General features: G+C 37.8%; 1 protein-coding gene across 6 annotated transcripts in view; it reads right to left on the bottom strand.

Moving 5' to 3' along the window:
* Window positions 1-16,585, bottom strand: part of PRPSAP2 (phosphoribosyl pyrophosphate synthetase associated protein 2) — a 107,638-nt gene that overhangs the window by 50,203 nt on the left and 40,850 nt on the right. For all 6 annotated transcript variants that reach the window (XR_012130425.1, XR_012130424.1, XR_012130426.1 and 3 more), the window contains one exon: window positions 7,964-8,112. Coding sequence is in view for 2 of the 6 variants with exons in the window: in XM_073234723.1 (XP_073090824.1) it covers window positions 7,964-8,112 (149 nt within the window). In the remaining 4 variants the exon portion in view is untranslated. The remainder of the gene's footprint in view (window positions 1-7,963; window positions 8,113-16,585) is intronic.

Below are 16,585 nucleotides of genomic sequence, written 5' to 3'. Positions count from 1 at the left end.
GGAGAACAGAGCAGACCTCACAAAACAGGGTAACTACCAAAGCCCTGACCTGGCAGGACCCAAGCCCTTTTCCTACACCAGCTCATGGTGGTAGGAAGAGAAATGAAGCAGGGAGGGAGTGGAAGCCTAGGATTGCTGAACACCCAGCCCTGGAGATCTGCTTTGGGAGCACAAACCTAAATGGCATGGTGCTTTGGAGATTAGTGGGGTTGGAAAGCAAAGACAGGTGGAATACCTGGAGAGACTGAAATTCCAGCTGTCTGTGGAGGACAGGGATCCACATCTGGCAGCTCTGGGACAAAGGAAAGGCGGGCAGTCTGAGAGGCTTCCTAGCAGCAAGAGGGCTGCTGAAGGGGAGGGATTTCCACAGAGCTTGCTGCACAGGAGAAGGGATAGGTGGACAAGACTGTCTGGTTGGGAACTTTCAGAAGCTTCAGGCACTCCATCCCCCTGGCTGGCTACTCAGTTACGAGACTCCCCACAGTGATATGGAGCCTGCTACGCCTTCCTCCTGGCCTGCTGGCATCAGCTCACAAAGCAGCAGTCCCTGCCCCGGCATCAGGCCAACCAGAAGGAGGCCCTGCCTATATGGCTGCTACAGATGCACCTCTGTGCTCAGCCCACTGGTTCTGACAGTGGAGACAGGCATTGCAGCCAGGGAGCAGGAAACAGCTCTTTACTCCCCCAAGGCATGAGCACTGCTCCACTGAGACTCCCGACATCACTCCAGGGACTGAGCAGCTACAGAAACTAGAGCTTCGGGCACTAGAAGGCGCCACATACAAACATGAAATGTGAAAGGAACCTGGTTCAGACTAAAATCTCACAAACACTAGAAAAAGGCTCAAATGACACTGAACTCACCAATCTTCCTGAGAGTCCAAAATAAAAATCATAAATATGCTCATGGAGGTACAGAAAAATATTCAAGAACTCAGGGACAAATTTAGGATGGAAATTCAATCATTAATAAATTCCATATCTGAAGTGAAACATAATAATGGAGGGATTTAAAAGCAGATTAGATGTAGGAGAAGAGATGGTAAATGGAATAGAAATTAGAGAAGAGGAATACAAAGAAGCTGAGGCACAGAGAAAAAAGGATTTCTAAGAAGGAAAGAATATTGAGAGAACTGTGACCAATCCAAACAGAACAATATTCACATTATAGGGGTACCAGAAGAAAAGAGAGAAAAAGGGATAGAAAGTGTCTTTGAGGAGGTAATTGCTGAAAACTTCCCCAATTTGGGGAAGGAGATAGTCTCTTAAGACGATGGAGGTGCACAGATCTCCCAACACAAGGGACCCAAGGAAGACAACACCAAGACATATAATAATTAAAATGGCAAAGATCAAGGATAAGGACAGACTATTAAAAGTAGCCAGAGAGAGAAAAAAGATCATATACAAAGGAAAACCCATCAGGCTATCATCAGACTTCTCAGCAGAAACCTTACAGACCAGAAGGGAATGGTATGTTAGATTTAATGCAATGAAGCACAAGGGCCTCGAACCAAGAATGCTCTATCTGGTAAGATTATCATTTAAATTTGACAGAGGGAATAAACAATTTCCAGATAAGCAAAAGCTGAGAGAATTTAGCTTCCACAAACCATCTCTACAGTGTATTTTGGAGGGACTCCTATAGATGGAAGTGTTCCTAAGTCTAAATAGCTGCCAACAGAGGTAATAAAAAGAGGTACACAAAGAGAACAGAATATGATGTCTAATATATAAAGAATGGAGGAGGAAGAAAGGGAGGGGGGAAAAATGAACCTTTAGACTGTGTTTGTAATAGCATACTAAGTAAGTTAAGTTAGACTCTTAGATAGTAAGGAAGTTACCCTTGAACCTTTGGTAACCACGAATATAAAGCCTGAAATGGCAATAAGTACATACCTATCGATAATCACCCTAAATGTAAATGGTCTGAATAAACCAATCAAAAGACATAGAGTCACTGAATGTATGAAAAAACAAGACCCAACTATATGCTCACTACAAGAGACTCACTTCAAACCCAAAAACATACACAGACTAAAAGTAAAGGGATGGAAAAAGTTATTTCATGCAACTAATAGGGAGAAATAGCAGGAGTTGCAGTACTTGTATAAGACAAAATAGTCTTCAAAACAAAGAAAGTCACAAAAGACAAAGAAGGACATTACATAATGATAAAGGGGTCAATCCAACAAGAAGATATAACCATTATAAATATCTATGCACCCAACACAGGAGCACCTACATATGTGAAACAAATACTAACAGAATTAAAAGGGGAAATAGAATGCAATGCATTCATTCTAGGAGACTTCAACACTCCACTCACTACAAAGGACAGATCAACCAGACAGAAAATAAGCACAAGAGGCACTGAACAACACACTAGAACAAATGGACCTAACAGACATCTACAGAACTCTACACCCAAAAGCAGCAGGATTCACATTCTTCTCAAGTGCACATGGAGCATTTTCAAGAATGGATCACATACTAGGCCACAAAAAAAGACTTAGAAAATTCAAAAAGACTGAAATTCTACCAACCAGCTTCTCAGACCACTAAGGTATGAAACTAGAAATATATTAGGCAAAGAAAGCAAAAAGCCCACAAACACATGGAGGCTTAACAACGTGCTCCTAAATAACCAGTGGATCAATGACCAAATAAAAACAGAGATCAAGCAATAAATGGAGACAAATGACAACAATAATTCAACACTGCAAAATCTGTGGGATGCAGCAAAGGCCATGCTGAGAGGGAAGTATATTGCAATACAGGCCAACCTCAGGAAAGAAGAACAATCCCATATGAACAGTCTAAACTCACAATTAACTAAACTAGAAGAAGAAGAACAAATCAGGCCTAAAGTCAGTAGAAGGAGGGACATAATAAAGATTAGAGCATAAAGAAATAAAATCAAGAAGACTAAAACAATAGAAAAAAATCAATGAAACCAAGAGCTGGTTGTTCAAGAAAATAAACAAAATAGATAAACCCCTAGCCAGACTTATCAAGAAAAAAAGAGAGTCTACACACATAAACAGAATCAAAAATGAGAAAGGAAAAATCACTACGAACACTACAGAAATACAAAGAATTATTAGAGAATACTATGAAAAATTATATGCTAACAAACCGGATAATCTAGAAGAAATGGACAACTTTATAGAAAAATACAACCTTCCAAGGATGACCCAGAAAGAAACAGAAAATCTGAACAGACCAATTACTAGCAATGAAATTAAATCGGTAATCAAAAAACTACCTAACAACAAAACCCCTGGACCAGATGGCTTCACCGCTGAATTTTATCAAACATTTAGTGAAGACCTAATACCCATTCTCCTTAAAGTTTTCCAAAAAGTAGAAGAGGATGGAATACTTCCAAACTCATTCTATGAGGCCAGCATCACTCTAATACCAAAACCAGGCAAAGACATCACCAAAAAAAGAAAATTACAGACCAATATTCCTGATGAACATACCTGCAAAAATACTCAACAATTAGCAAGCAAAATTCAAAAATACATCAAAAAGATCATCCATCATGATCAAGTAGGATTTATTCCACGGATGTAAGGATGGTACAACATTTGAAAATCCATCATCATCATCCACCACATCAACAAAATGAATGACAAAAACCACATGATCATCTCCATAGATGCTGAAAAGGCATTTGACAAAATTCAACATCCATTCATGATAAAAACTTTCAACAAATGGGCATAGAGGGCAAATTCCTCAATGTAGTAAAGGCCATATATAACAAACCCACGGCCAACATCATACTTAACAGTGAGAAGCTGAAAGCTTTTTCAAGATCATGAACAAGACAAGGACGCCCACTCTCCCCATTTTTATTCAGCATAGTTCTGGAGGTCCTAGCCACGGCAATCAGACAACGCAAAGAAATAAAAGGCATCCAGATTGGCGAGGAGGAAGTTAAACTGTCTGTTTACAGATGACATGATATTGTCAAAAAAAAACTAAAGAATCCACTCCAAAACTACTAGATCTAATATCTGAATTCAGCAAAGTTGCAGGATACAAAATTACAATACACAGAAATCTGTTGTATTCCTATACACTAATGATGAACTAGCAGAAAGAGAAATCAGGAAAACAATTTCATTCACAATTGCATCAAAAAGAATAAAATACCTAGGAATAAACCTAACCAAGGAAGTGAAAGACCTATACCCTGAAAACTACAAGACACTCATGAGAGAAATTAAAGAAGATATCAATAAATGGAAATACATCCCGTGGTCATGGGTAGGAAGAATTAATATTGTCAAAATGGCCATCCTGCCTAAAGCAATGTACAAATTCAAGGCAATCCCTATCAAAATACTAACAGCATTCTTCAATGAACTGAAACAAATCATTCTAAAATTCATATGGAACCACAAAAGACCCTGAATAGCCAAAGCAATCCTGAGAAAGAAGAATAAAGCTGGGGCAATTATGCTCCCCAACTTCAAGCTCTACTACAAAGCCACAGTAATCAAGACGATTTTGGTACTGGCACAAGAACAGACCCATATACCAATGGAACAGACTAGTGAGCCCAGATATAAACCCAAGCATATATGGTCAGTTAATATATGATATGGAGCTGTGGACATAAAATGGGAAAATGACAGCCTCTTCAACAACTGGTGTTGGCAAAACTGGACAGCTACATGTAAGAGAATGAAACTGGACTATTGTCTAACTCCATACACAGAAGTAAACTCAAAACTGATCAAAGACCTGATTGTAAGTCATTAAACCATAAAACCCTAAGAAGAAAACACAGGCAAAAATCTCTTCAATATAAACATGAGCAACTTTTTCCTGAATGCATCTCCTTGGGCAAGAGAAACAAAATAAAAAATGAACAAATGGGACTACATCATGCTAAAAAGCTTCTGTACAGCAAAGGACACCATCAGCAGAACAAAAAGGCTTCCTACAGTATTGTAGGAATTTGTAGTATTGTAGTATTTGTAAATGACATATCCGACAACTCACACACCTCAACACCCAAAAAGCAAATAACCCAATTAAAAAATGGGTGGAGGATATGAACAGACACTTCTCCAAGGAAGAAATTCAGATGTCCAACAAGCACATGAAAATATGCTCCACATCACTAATTATCAGATAAATGCAAATTAAAACTACAATGAGATATTACCTCACACCAGTTAGGATGGCCAACAACGAAAAGACTAGGATCTACAAATGCTGGCGAGGATGCAGAGAAAGGGGAACCCTCCTACACTGCTGATGGGAATGTAAACTAGTTCAACCATTGTGGAAAGCAATATGGAGGTTCCTTAAAAAATAAAAATAGAAATACCATTTGACCCAGGAACTCCACTCCTAGGAATTTACACAAAGAAAACAACTTCTCACATTCAAAAAGACATATGCACCCCTATGTTTATCACAGCACTATTTACAATAACCACGGGGAAGACAGTGTAGATCAGTGATGACAAATAGGGACTCTGAGGCATCTCACTATACTGATGGACAGTGACTGCAATGGGGTATTGGGGGGGATTCAATAATAAGGGTGAATGCAGTAACCACATTGTTTTTCTTGTGAAATCTTCATAAGAGTGTATATCAATAATACCTTAATTAAAAAAAAGATGTTACTAAAGCATGAAGGAAGTTTCTTAAGAAAAAAAAACAGATTCATACATAACTCTATGACCTGATCACAACTATCCTTCAACATTTATATTTCCTCCTGGGCCTAGCAAGATAGGTACAAACTCTTGTATTCTGCTTTCTTCACAGATATTCCATAGGTTTTCTCTTGCTTCCAGATAGTCTTACTTATCTCAAAGGGCTACATAAGTAGTTCTGCTAATATAATGCACCAAGCCCTACCCTCAGGTAAACTGGTTAGACTTTTCTGATATTTTGCATTAAAAATAACACTACAGTGAATAATTTGTACATAAAAAGGTTTTTGCTTATGGCAAACTATACTCTAGGATATATTTCTAAATTAATGAATGAATAGAATTCCCTGAAGTGCCATGACTGAGTCTAAATAGTTTGAGCATTTTCATAGGTCCTGCTATGATTAGACAGACTGCCTCTAAAAGCCTCTATAAACCCAGAGGGCCATTAGAAGTGCGCCTTTTACAACCAGTCCAGAAAAGGTATTGATCAGTTTTTTTTGTTTGTTTATTAAATGCAATAATTGTATGCTTAGTTTTAAATTTTGTTCTTGTGAACTTCTTTCATACAATTAACACAGTAGTTCTAGCTCACTAATGGTATGACTTTTTAAACTCTGTACAAAAAAAATTTATACTAGTTATTTGAAAATACAGTATACTTAACAATATTGGAAAAATGAAGTGTTTTTAATGTATTACAGCAATTATGCTTCTAAGCTTAGGGTCAAAGATATAGTCTTACATGAAATAGTATTTTATGTAGCTTGTAATGTATCACTTAAAAAATGAATGTATACATATTGGTCATATTGCCTTTATAATCATACTAACATTTACACTTCATACATAGCTAACTTACCTTGGCCTTAGAAAAATACATGCTTTAATCAGGAATTCTAAATGTTTCCTAGAGTACCAAATAAACATTAGTAGTAATTGAGAACTGTAAACCCAAACTGATTTATCACAGCTATGATTATATTTTTTTAAAACTTTTTCTTTTATTGAGAAACACATCAAAATTTTTGTTATCTTATTAGAAGAAAATGATACTAATAAGTATTTCAAGTTTTTTTTCAAATCCCATAATAAATTGAGTTTTATTTATTATAAGTAGGAGGTAGGTATAAATGACACTTTTAATTTGAAAGAGGGATGTTTAAATATCAGTTTTAGGTGAAAAGTAGTGGATTATTCTACTTTATCAAAATTTTATCCTTTAGGTTCTGGACTATTACTTCTCAATAAACTTGTGTAAAGAAATTTTTGAACATTTTAAAAATGTTGCTGCTGCTGTGTTACCAACTTAGAAGAAAGTTACCAAGATGGATATGTAGGGAGAAATGAATGATTTTTCCAAAAATAGCTGAAGAATCATTTTGCTGTTAAAAAAAATCTCGGGATGCTACCACTCTGCCATTAAATGTTTGTATGCCTGTGTTTTTAAGTTTATGCCTGTCTTTTACAGAGTAAACTCTTTTTTGGTTTTCAAATAATTTATAACCAACTACTTTACTATTTAGTGTTCTTTTACAGTTCTAAGAATTATAAATTATTGAAAATCATCAAAATATATAGCTTAAGACAGTAAGTGCTCAGAAGTTTAAAACAATTTTTTCATTTGACAGCAAGAATCAAAGTCCCTTCAGCGTGCCTTTGTCAATATAATGACCAGCATAAAAATCTTGAAAGGACTTATTAATATTATGTATGCTATGGATACAGGCAAAGTAGAACAGGACTGACAGTATATCAGTATATCTTGATGCTAAAGTCTTAAATACCACTACCACAGAAATATGGTGCAGAAAAACTAATTTAACCATATTCTCAGTCACCCTGAAGCAGGCTGCCTCTCCTGCAGCCAGGGGGCCCGCTGCTATCTTTGCTCCCTCCTTTCTTCAAATAGGACTATTTCCTGGAAGTTCAGCTGGTTAAGCCTTGTTAAGTATTTTTTCTTCCTCGGAGCCCTTACTATAGTTTTGCGAGGAACACTATTTATTTGATACATCGACTCAGTAAATCCATGTAAAAATATCAAAGATTCTCCACATAAAGTTCACAATGCAGTTGCCCCATACAGCCTTCTTTAGCTCTTACACAGGGGAGTCACCTGGTAGCAGAAAGGGGGCCTTTGCGGTAGTGTGACTCTTGATCAGTTTTTGCCAATTTAAAAAACAGAAGAGATAATTCACATTTGAAAAAGAAAAAAATTAAGTCAGCTTTAAAAACAAAGGAGGAAAACAACAAAGAGGGGCCAGAACACTTACTGGGGATTTCCAGGCTGGGGTGAATGGCCCCTACACTCCTGACCATGGGTGGGGAATGCCGTCCATCCACCAAGTCAGACTCGGCATCCTGTGCTTCTCCGTGAATGACTGCAATTCCTAGTCGCAGGCGCTCGGCAAAAGACTGCGCCCTGAGGGAGAGCATCAGACACAGTTCAAAATCATGCAGCACCTGTTTTCTGTTAATGTCTATGGGGAGAAACATCAAGAGAACATAAATAAAATGAATTTTCCCAAGGGAGTAATGAAAAAGAAAAAGAAAATAACCTTAGTTTTAGAATCTAGGACTTTAAGTGTGGAGTCCCAACACGATGAACAAGTCCCTCTGGCAGTGGGCACCAATGGATGGGTGGCAGATGGCCCTGGTCTGCTCTCAGCCAGCTGTTAGGTAACCTCCTCAAAGCCTCAGTTTCTTCACTTCCAATTGCTAATTCTACCTATCCACCTACTTAATAGAACGAGTCATATGAAATAAAGTGTACTAAGTATTCATCAAAGTATTGCGCATCAATTCTGTTAAGTTTTATTGCAGTATAATATATAAACTGTACATGCTTAAACAGTACAATTTCATAAGCTCTGATGTATGTATATATTCATATAAAACCATTAGCACTACCAAGACAATAAAAATATCCATCACTGCCAAATGTTTCCTTGTGCCCCTTTGTAATTTCTCCTTTCAACCCCAGGCAATTAGTGATCTGCTTTCTATCACCATAGTTTTACCTTTTCTAGAATTTCCTAAGGGTATGAAATTTCATCAGAGTAAGTAGTCACTTTTTGTCTTCACTCATCAGCATAGCATCTTGGAGATTCATCCGTGGCACACCAGCATCAACAGGTCATCCTTTTACACTGCTGAGTAACAGTCCACCTGATGGGCCCATCACAGTTGGTCCATTTACTCAATGATGAACTTTTGAGTTGTTTTTAGTTTTGAACTATTAGAGAACCACTATGAAAATTTTTGTTCAAATCTCTGTAGGGACTCATGCTCTCTTTTCTCTTAGGTAAATACCTAGAAGTAGATGGCTAGATCATATGCTAGGCATATTTTAAACTCTTAAAAGAACGACCAAACTGTTTTCCAAAGTGGTTATACCATTTTACATTCCCACAAGGTGCATGAGAGTTCAAGTTCCTCCACGTGTGCACCAACACTTAGTGTAGGCAGTCATTTCAAATTATCCATTTTAATGGTAAACAGTGTTACTTCATTGTGTTTTCAATTTGGATTTCCCTGTATCAAATGATGAACATTTTTTCATGTGCTTATTTGCCATCCATATATTTTTTCTGGCAAAAGGGTTTATCTTTTGCCAATTTTTAAATTAGGTTGTTAATTCTCTTATAAAATTTTGAGAATTCTTTGTATGTTCTGAATATCTTTTATCAGATACACATTTTATAAATATTTTCTCCCAAACTGTGCCTTCTGTCATTCTCTTAATAATGTCTTCTGAAGAGTAGTTTTTAATTTTGATTATGTCCAATTTAACAATTTTTTAAATTAATTGTGCTGGTGATGTCATATTTAAGAAATCGTTGCCTAAACCAAAGTCACAGAGATTTTCTCCTATGTTTTGCTCTACAAGTTTTATAGCTTTAGGTTTTACATTTAGGTGTATGATTCATTTTTAGTTGATTTTTGTACATAATGTGAGTATGACTCTAAATTCAATATCTTGCATGTGAACATCTAAGTACTCCACCATTTGTTGAAAAGTTCTCCATTGAACTTTTGTTGAAAATTAGTATTCCACATACATGTGAGTCTATTCTTGGACTCTCTATACTGTTCCACTGATCTACTTTTCTATCTTAATTCCAACACTACATAATCATGATTGCTTTAGTTTTAATAATAAGTCTTGTGTTCAGGTAGTGCTACATCTCCAACTTTGTTGTTCTTTTTTCAGAGTTGTTTTTATTATTCTAGGTTCTCTGCATTTCTATATGAATTTTAGAATCAGCTTGTCAATTTCTACAAAAGAGTCTGCTAACATTTTGAGGGGTGATGTCAATTCTGTAGACCAATTTGGGGAGAAGTTCCATCTTAATAACAGTCTTTTGACCCATGAGCACTGTATCTTTCTCCACTCATTTAGGTCTTCAATTTCTCTCAGCAATGTTTTCTATTTTTGAGTGTATAAGTCTTGAACATCTTAGATTTATCTCTAAGTGTTTCACTTAATTTGATGGTATGACTTTAATTTTCATTTCATTTTCCAATTGTTCACTGCTAGGATACAGAAATACAATTGATTTTTGTATATTGATCTTAGATCCTGCAAAGTTGCTAAACTGATTTATTAGCCCCAATAGCATTTTTATAGATTTCTTAAGATTCTTCTACATAAATAATGTCACCTACAAATTTAAACTGTTTTACTTCTTTTCCATACTAGATGCCTTTCTTTCTTTTTTAAATTGCACTCCCTAGAATCTCCAGTACATGTTGAGTAGAAGCAGGGAGCATAGACATCCTCATTTTGTTCCTGATCTTAGGGGGAAAGCAATAAGTCTTTTACCATTAAGTATGATGTTAGCAGGGTGTTTTTTATAGATGCCCCTTATCAGATGAGGAAGTTCCCTTCTATTCCTAGTTTTCTTAAACTTTTTATCAGGAATAGAAATTGAATTTTGTCAAATGCTTTTTTAATCTCCTAAGATAATCTTATGGTTCTTCTTTTTTAGTTTATTCCCAAATGGTTTGTGACATATTATCCTTTTTATACATTGTCAGATTCCATTTGCTATTACTTAGAATTTTTACATCTATGTTCATGAGAAACATTGGTCTCTGTTTTTCTTTTCTTGTAATGTCTATGTCTGGCTTTGCTATCAGGGTAATGCTGGTCTCATAAAGTGAGCTAGGAAGTATTTGTTCTTCAGTTTTCTGGAAGAGTTCATGTACAATGACTTCCTTACATGTTTGGTAGAAGTCACCATTAGGGTCTTACTCTTTCTTTCATCTTCAGCACCTAAACACACTATAACGTTCAAGTGTTTTAAGATCCAAGAGGTTCTCTCAATCTTGGTTTACAAACATTAAAAATTCAAAACAAGTTTCTAACGGCTCACAAGAATAGCTAAAACAAACAATTACAAGGGCTGTCATCATAAATCAGAGATTGAACTGAGTCCCATCTGTACTAGACACAGCCAAGTCATCTAAATGCCACATGTGTGTGTGGTGGGGGGCACTTGCAAAAAGAGAACAGTATTCCCTGGTGGGACAGAAATCTCACCTCTACCCAGGTTTTCCATATGCACTACACAACTAAAGAAAGTTTTGTTACTGGGTTAGTAATTATTTCAAAAAATTTAAGTTCATGCTGCAATCCTTCTATTTTGAATTACTTTCTTAAAAAGTTACATTTTATCTCTCTCAACATAAAGGAAGATGTCATTCTGCAGTACACATAGCTAAGTCTTCTGTGGTATAAAAAAAATCTCTGTGCACATAAGGAAATACCTATTGTCTGACCCTGTCTATGATGAAACTAATTTATACTTTCAAGGAGAAAAAACCAGGAAGACTTCATAGGAGCAGAGTTGTACTACATCTGATATAAAAAATGTATCTGTGTGTGCGTGAGTGTGAGAGAGAGAATACTGTTACTTAGGGAAAAGAGGGAGAGTCATAAAGAAGGAGAATTATTTTAATAAAAACCCTTAATATCCCAAGATTTAAGATGTAATATTTGCATAACTTTAAATTCACCCTTTTAAAAAATTCTAAATAGTTTTAAGAAATTCTCAAAGAAAAAAATGTTCAGATACATACAATGGAAGTCTTAACCAGTTTCTGCCCTAGCCTAACCTCATGAAGACTGGCACCACAGATTAGTTCCTCCTCCAAACTCAAGAATGGCTTTGCAAGCAAGATTGCTTTTGAAAGAATTTACCTCTTAGTTATTCTCTAAAGGGGTCTTTTCCACCTAGGATCCATAGAAGTCTCCCAATTCCTAGAAAATGCTTTCTCTATACTACAAACCTCCACAAAACACAGTACTTTCAAGGGAAAATAAAATCATTACCTGCACACTGATGTTAGTTTCTGGATACTTTATTTAACTTAGTCATGTAACTTAAATTCCCACTTGATTCCAAAAAGAATCAGGATGGTTCCTGTAGGTGATGTTGTTTTGTAAGATGTTGACTAAGAGTCACAGAGGAATTCCAAAGCAACTCAGTATTGCTCCTGGCTGTGCTATAATGACAGTTAATTTACATCATAGTCAGACTAAGACACAGGATCTCAGATTTTTTTTTCTATCCACTCAGTTATTCTAAGAAGACAATTCCAAATAACTCATTAAAGCAAATTCTGTTCCTTACTAAAGAACTTATATTCTTAGATGACCCCTTTTATTCAAAATACCTGCTCACTGTCAAAAAACTCCAAAACCCATGGCCCTATATTTAGACCTACTCATCAGTCACTTCAGAATTGTAAGGACACTAACCACCATGCTACATAATGGTATTTAACTTGTAAAATCCTTCCATATGCTCTTTGATGCTTACTACAACTCTGTAAGATGAGGAGTACAGGTGTTACTCTCATCATGGATGAGGAAGCTGAAGTTTTGAAGGACGGCACTTTGACCGTGGTTCTCACGGTTCCTACAAAGATTGGCTAAGCCCTCACTGGAAGCCCATGTCTTTTGACTCCTAGTTTATCTTCCCGCTGCTCCAGGGTATCTTTTAAACTAAATGCAGTAACTTTGTAAGGTGAGGTACCAAATGAAAAATGTGGAGGAGCTAGAAACAATCATTTAAAAAAACGGTATGTCACTATGCCAGAAAGTGCCATCTCAAGCTCTAACTGTATGAATGTGCAAATCAGGGCACTGGAACAGAAGAAAATCAACACTGCATAGCTCCAGGAGGGTGAGGAGTCAGCCACGAGGGCCATGCTACTGTCAGATGCAACAGAGCACAGAGCAGTACCTTCCATGCAGAGAGCAAAATCCCAAGCTATGTTTTACTTCATCCCTACAGAACTTAGTCTTCTGCAGCAACCATCTCCAGCCTAAAACATTTATTTAATGATGTGTAACCTTAAGTGGGACTCAATTACAGAAGCTGGAGGAAAAGAGTTTGGATCCTTTAATCTACCTAATGACCTACTAGCCAAACGGCACATGGGGGCAGCAGGTTCTAGAGCAGAGGAGGATGTCCACACTGCTCACTCCCTGGAAAGACGTCAAGTTCATTTTATCCACAATGCTGGCACACACCTGGCATACAGTGGGTATGCACCGAGTGAATGGGCAAGTCAGTTTCAATCCTATTTGGCCAACACCCAAACCCTATAATCACTGGTGTAGAAAAACTCTGAGAAGTACATAGCGTACCACTACCTTCCAGTAATCAACATGCAGCTGAGTCACCTTGGTAAGTTTCCAAGGAAACTGAGGCTTGGCGGGACTGCACCTTGACCATGGTTCTCACGACTGGCTACATCCCAGCTGGAAGTTCATGCCTCCTGGGCTTTTCAGTTTTTAGCTCTTATATTTAAGCTGTTCATTGCCACCTAATTACCTTCCGAAAGCCCCATCCCCTTACAGCATCACATTGGGGTTAGGATTTATGAACTTCAAGGGGACACAAACATTCATTCCACAACAGTGGATAAAACACCTGACACTAATACACTCGCTGAGGGCATCTTCTGAGGCCACATCAGACCAGCACAACGGGTTCTCAATCACTGTCCAAACGGGTGAGTGACAAACATCACTGCAGGACTAGCAAATGCCAAATAAACTGAGCAAAAGGCCGCCACAATGATGAAACTGCCATCACCAACACATGTAAACTGAGTATCGTGGAAGTTACAGAAGCCTGTCCAAGTGGGTGAGCCAAGAGAGAGGCCGTCATGTTCTCATAAGGCCTAGCGGAGACGATGTATCGTCATCGTCTTGCCACACACGCCTCCACTAACATGCACAGGTCCTCCCCCCAAGGACAGCTAAAACCCTGGGGACTTACATGACACAAACATGAGCGAACTCTGAAGCGGAGAGGAGAAGGCCCACTGGCCTGAAGGAGCCACATGGCGGTGGCCCGGGTTTTCTTTTTGCCTCATTATCCCAGACATACAGCTGGGAAAGCAGGCAAACCAGTAATGCCAATGGGCACAGACAAAAAACAGCAACAATAAAAAGCTACTCTCTCCATCCCAGGAACGACAGGAGGGGCAGCCTCGCAAGTCAGAGAACTAAACTACAAGCACCCAACTCCAGCCAAACACCACAGAAGAAACTACACATGCAGAGGCTAAAGGGAGGCTCTTTGCTTCCTCCCTCATGAAGCTATAATGCCCCCCAAACCCTCTGACAGGGTGTTTAAGAGAAGGCCAAGTAGGCAGCTGGGCCTTGATGAGCCCCTGCACCAGTGTAGTGGACAGTGAAAGCTGGACCTCCACCCCAACCCAGCAGTAAAAAGGCGTCTCTCCCCCTCCCCACTGAGATGCTGTCAGAGGAGGCCTAATGGACTCAGGACTCTCCCCATCCCAGGGATGGCAAGGCCGCCCCCTGGTGTTAGCAGAGGACAGGTACAGAGCCAGTATTCCCATTTCCACCCACTTCTGATTGCTTTGATCTGACAGTTAGTACAAAACTACAGTAATTGAAACAATGTAGTGCTGACATACAGACAACAGAACAGAACAGAGAGTCCAGAAAAAAGTGCAAACATCTATAACCAACTGGTTTTTTAAAAGGGTGCCAAAGCCTCAAAGAGGGAAAGAACAGTCTTTTCAACAAATGGTGCTGACTAGATAATCACATGGAGAGGAAAGAAGCGGGGCCCCTGCCTCACTCCACATACAAAAATTAACTCAAAATGGATCAACAAACTAAATACTAGAGCTAAAACTAAATTATTAGGAACATAGGGGCATAATGAACTTGGAGTTGGTGATGGATTCTTAGAAATGATACCAGAAGCACAAGCAACAAACTACAAAAAGCTAAATTACACTTCAGAGAAATTGAAAACTTTTGTGCATCAAAGGACATTATCAAGGAAGGGGGAAGATAACCTACAAGAACAGGGTAAAATATTCGCAAATCAAATATCTGATAAGAGTCTAGTATCCAGAATATATATTAAAAACTCCTACAAATCAACAACAAAAAGACAAATGGAACAACTACAAAATGGGCAAAAGACTTGAGTAGACATTTCTTTAAACACATCAATGGCCAACAAGCATAGAAAAAGATGCTTGACATCATTAATCGTTAGGGAAATACAAATCAAAACCACAATGAGATACTACTTCAAACCCTCTAGGATGGCTATAATCTAAAAACCATAAAGTGTTGGTAAGGGTGTGGAGAAATTAGAACCCTTGTAAATTGCTAATAAGAATGTAAAATGATGTAGCTGCTCTGGGAAAAAGTTTGATGGTTACTCAAGAATGTAAACATAGAATTATGACCCAGCAATTTCAATCCTAGGCATACATCCACAAGAAATGAATGAAAACATGTCAGCACAGAAACTTGCACACAATGGATAAATGGATAAGCATAGTGTGTGTGTGTGTGTGTGTATACATATATATCCAATGAAATATTAGCCTTAAAAAGGAATGTATTGCTTAACCCAACATATATGGTCAATTAATATACGATAAAGGAGCCATGGACATACAATGGGGAAATGACAGTCTCTTCAACAGATGGTGCTGGCAAAACTGGACAGCTACATGTAGGAGAATGAAACTGGACCATTGTCTAACTCCATACACAAAAGTAAATTCAAAATGGATCAAAGACCTGAATGTAAGTCATGAAACCATAAAACTCTTAGAAAAAAACAAAGGCAAAAATCTCTTAGACATAAACATGAGTGACTTCTTCATGAACATATCTCCCCGGGCAAGGGAAACAAATGCAAAAATGAACAAGTGGGACAATATCAAGCTGAAAAGCTTCTGTACAGCAAAGGACACCATCAATAGAACAAAAAGGTATCCTACAGTATGGGAGAATATATTCATAAATGAAAGATCTGATAAAGGGTTGACATCCAAAATATATAAAGAGCTCACACACCTCAACAAACAAAAAGCAAATAATCCGATTAAAAACTGGGCAGAGGAGCTGAATAGACAGTTCTCCAAAGAAGAAATTCAGATGGCCAACAGACACATGAAAAGATGCTCCACATTGCTTGTCATCAGAGAAATGCAAATTAAAACCACAATGAGATATCACCTCACACCAGTTAGGATGGCTACCATCCAAAAGACAAACAACAACAAATGTTGGCGAGGTTGTGGAGAAAGGGGAACCCTCCTACACTGCTGGTGGGAATGTAAATTAGTTCAACCATTGTGGAAAGCAGTATGAAGGTTCCTCAAAGTGCTTAAAATAGAAATACCATTTGACCCAGGAGTTCCACTTCTAGGAATTTACCCTAAGAATGCAGCAGCTAAGTTTGAAAAAGACAGATGCATCCCTATGTTTATCGCAGCACTATTCACAATAGCCAAGAAATGGAAACAACCTAAGTGTCCATCTGTAGATGAATGGATAAAGAAGATGTGGTACATACACACAATGGAATATTATTCAG

The sequence above is a fragment of the Manis javanica genome, chromosome 4, assembly GCF_040802235.1.
Source record: "Manis javanica isolate MJ-LG chromosome 4, MJ_LKY, whole genome shotgun sequence".
NCBI classification, from domain to species: domain Eukaryota; kingdom Metazoa; phylum Chordata; class Mammalia; order Pholidota; family Manidae; genus Manis; species Manis javanica.
Note: the sequence above shows the minus strand (reverse complement) of the source record. Positions and strands in the feature narration are given on the sequence as shown.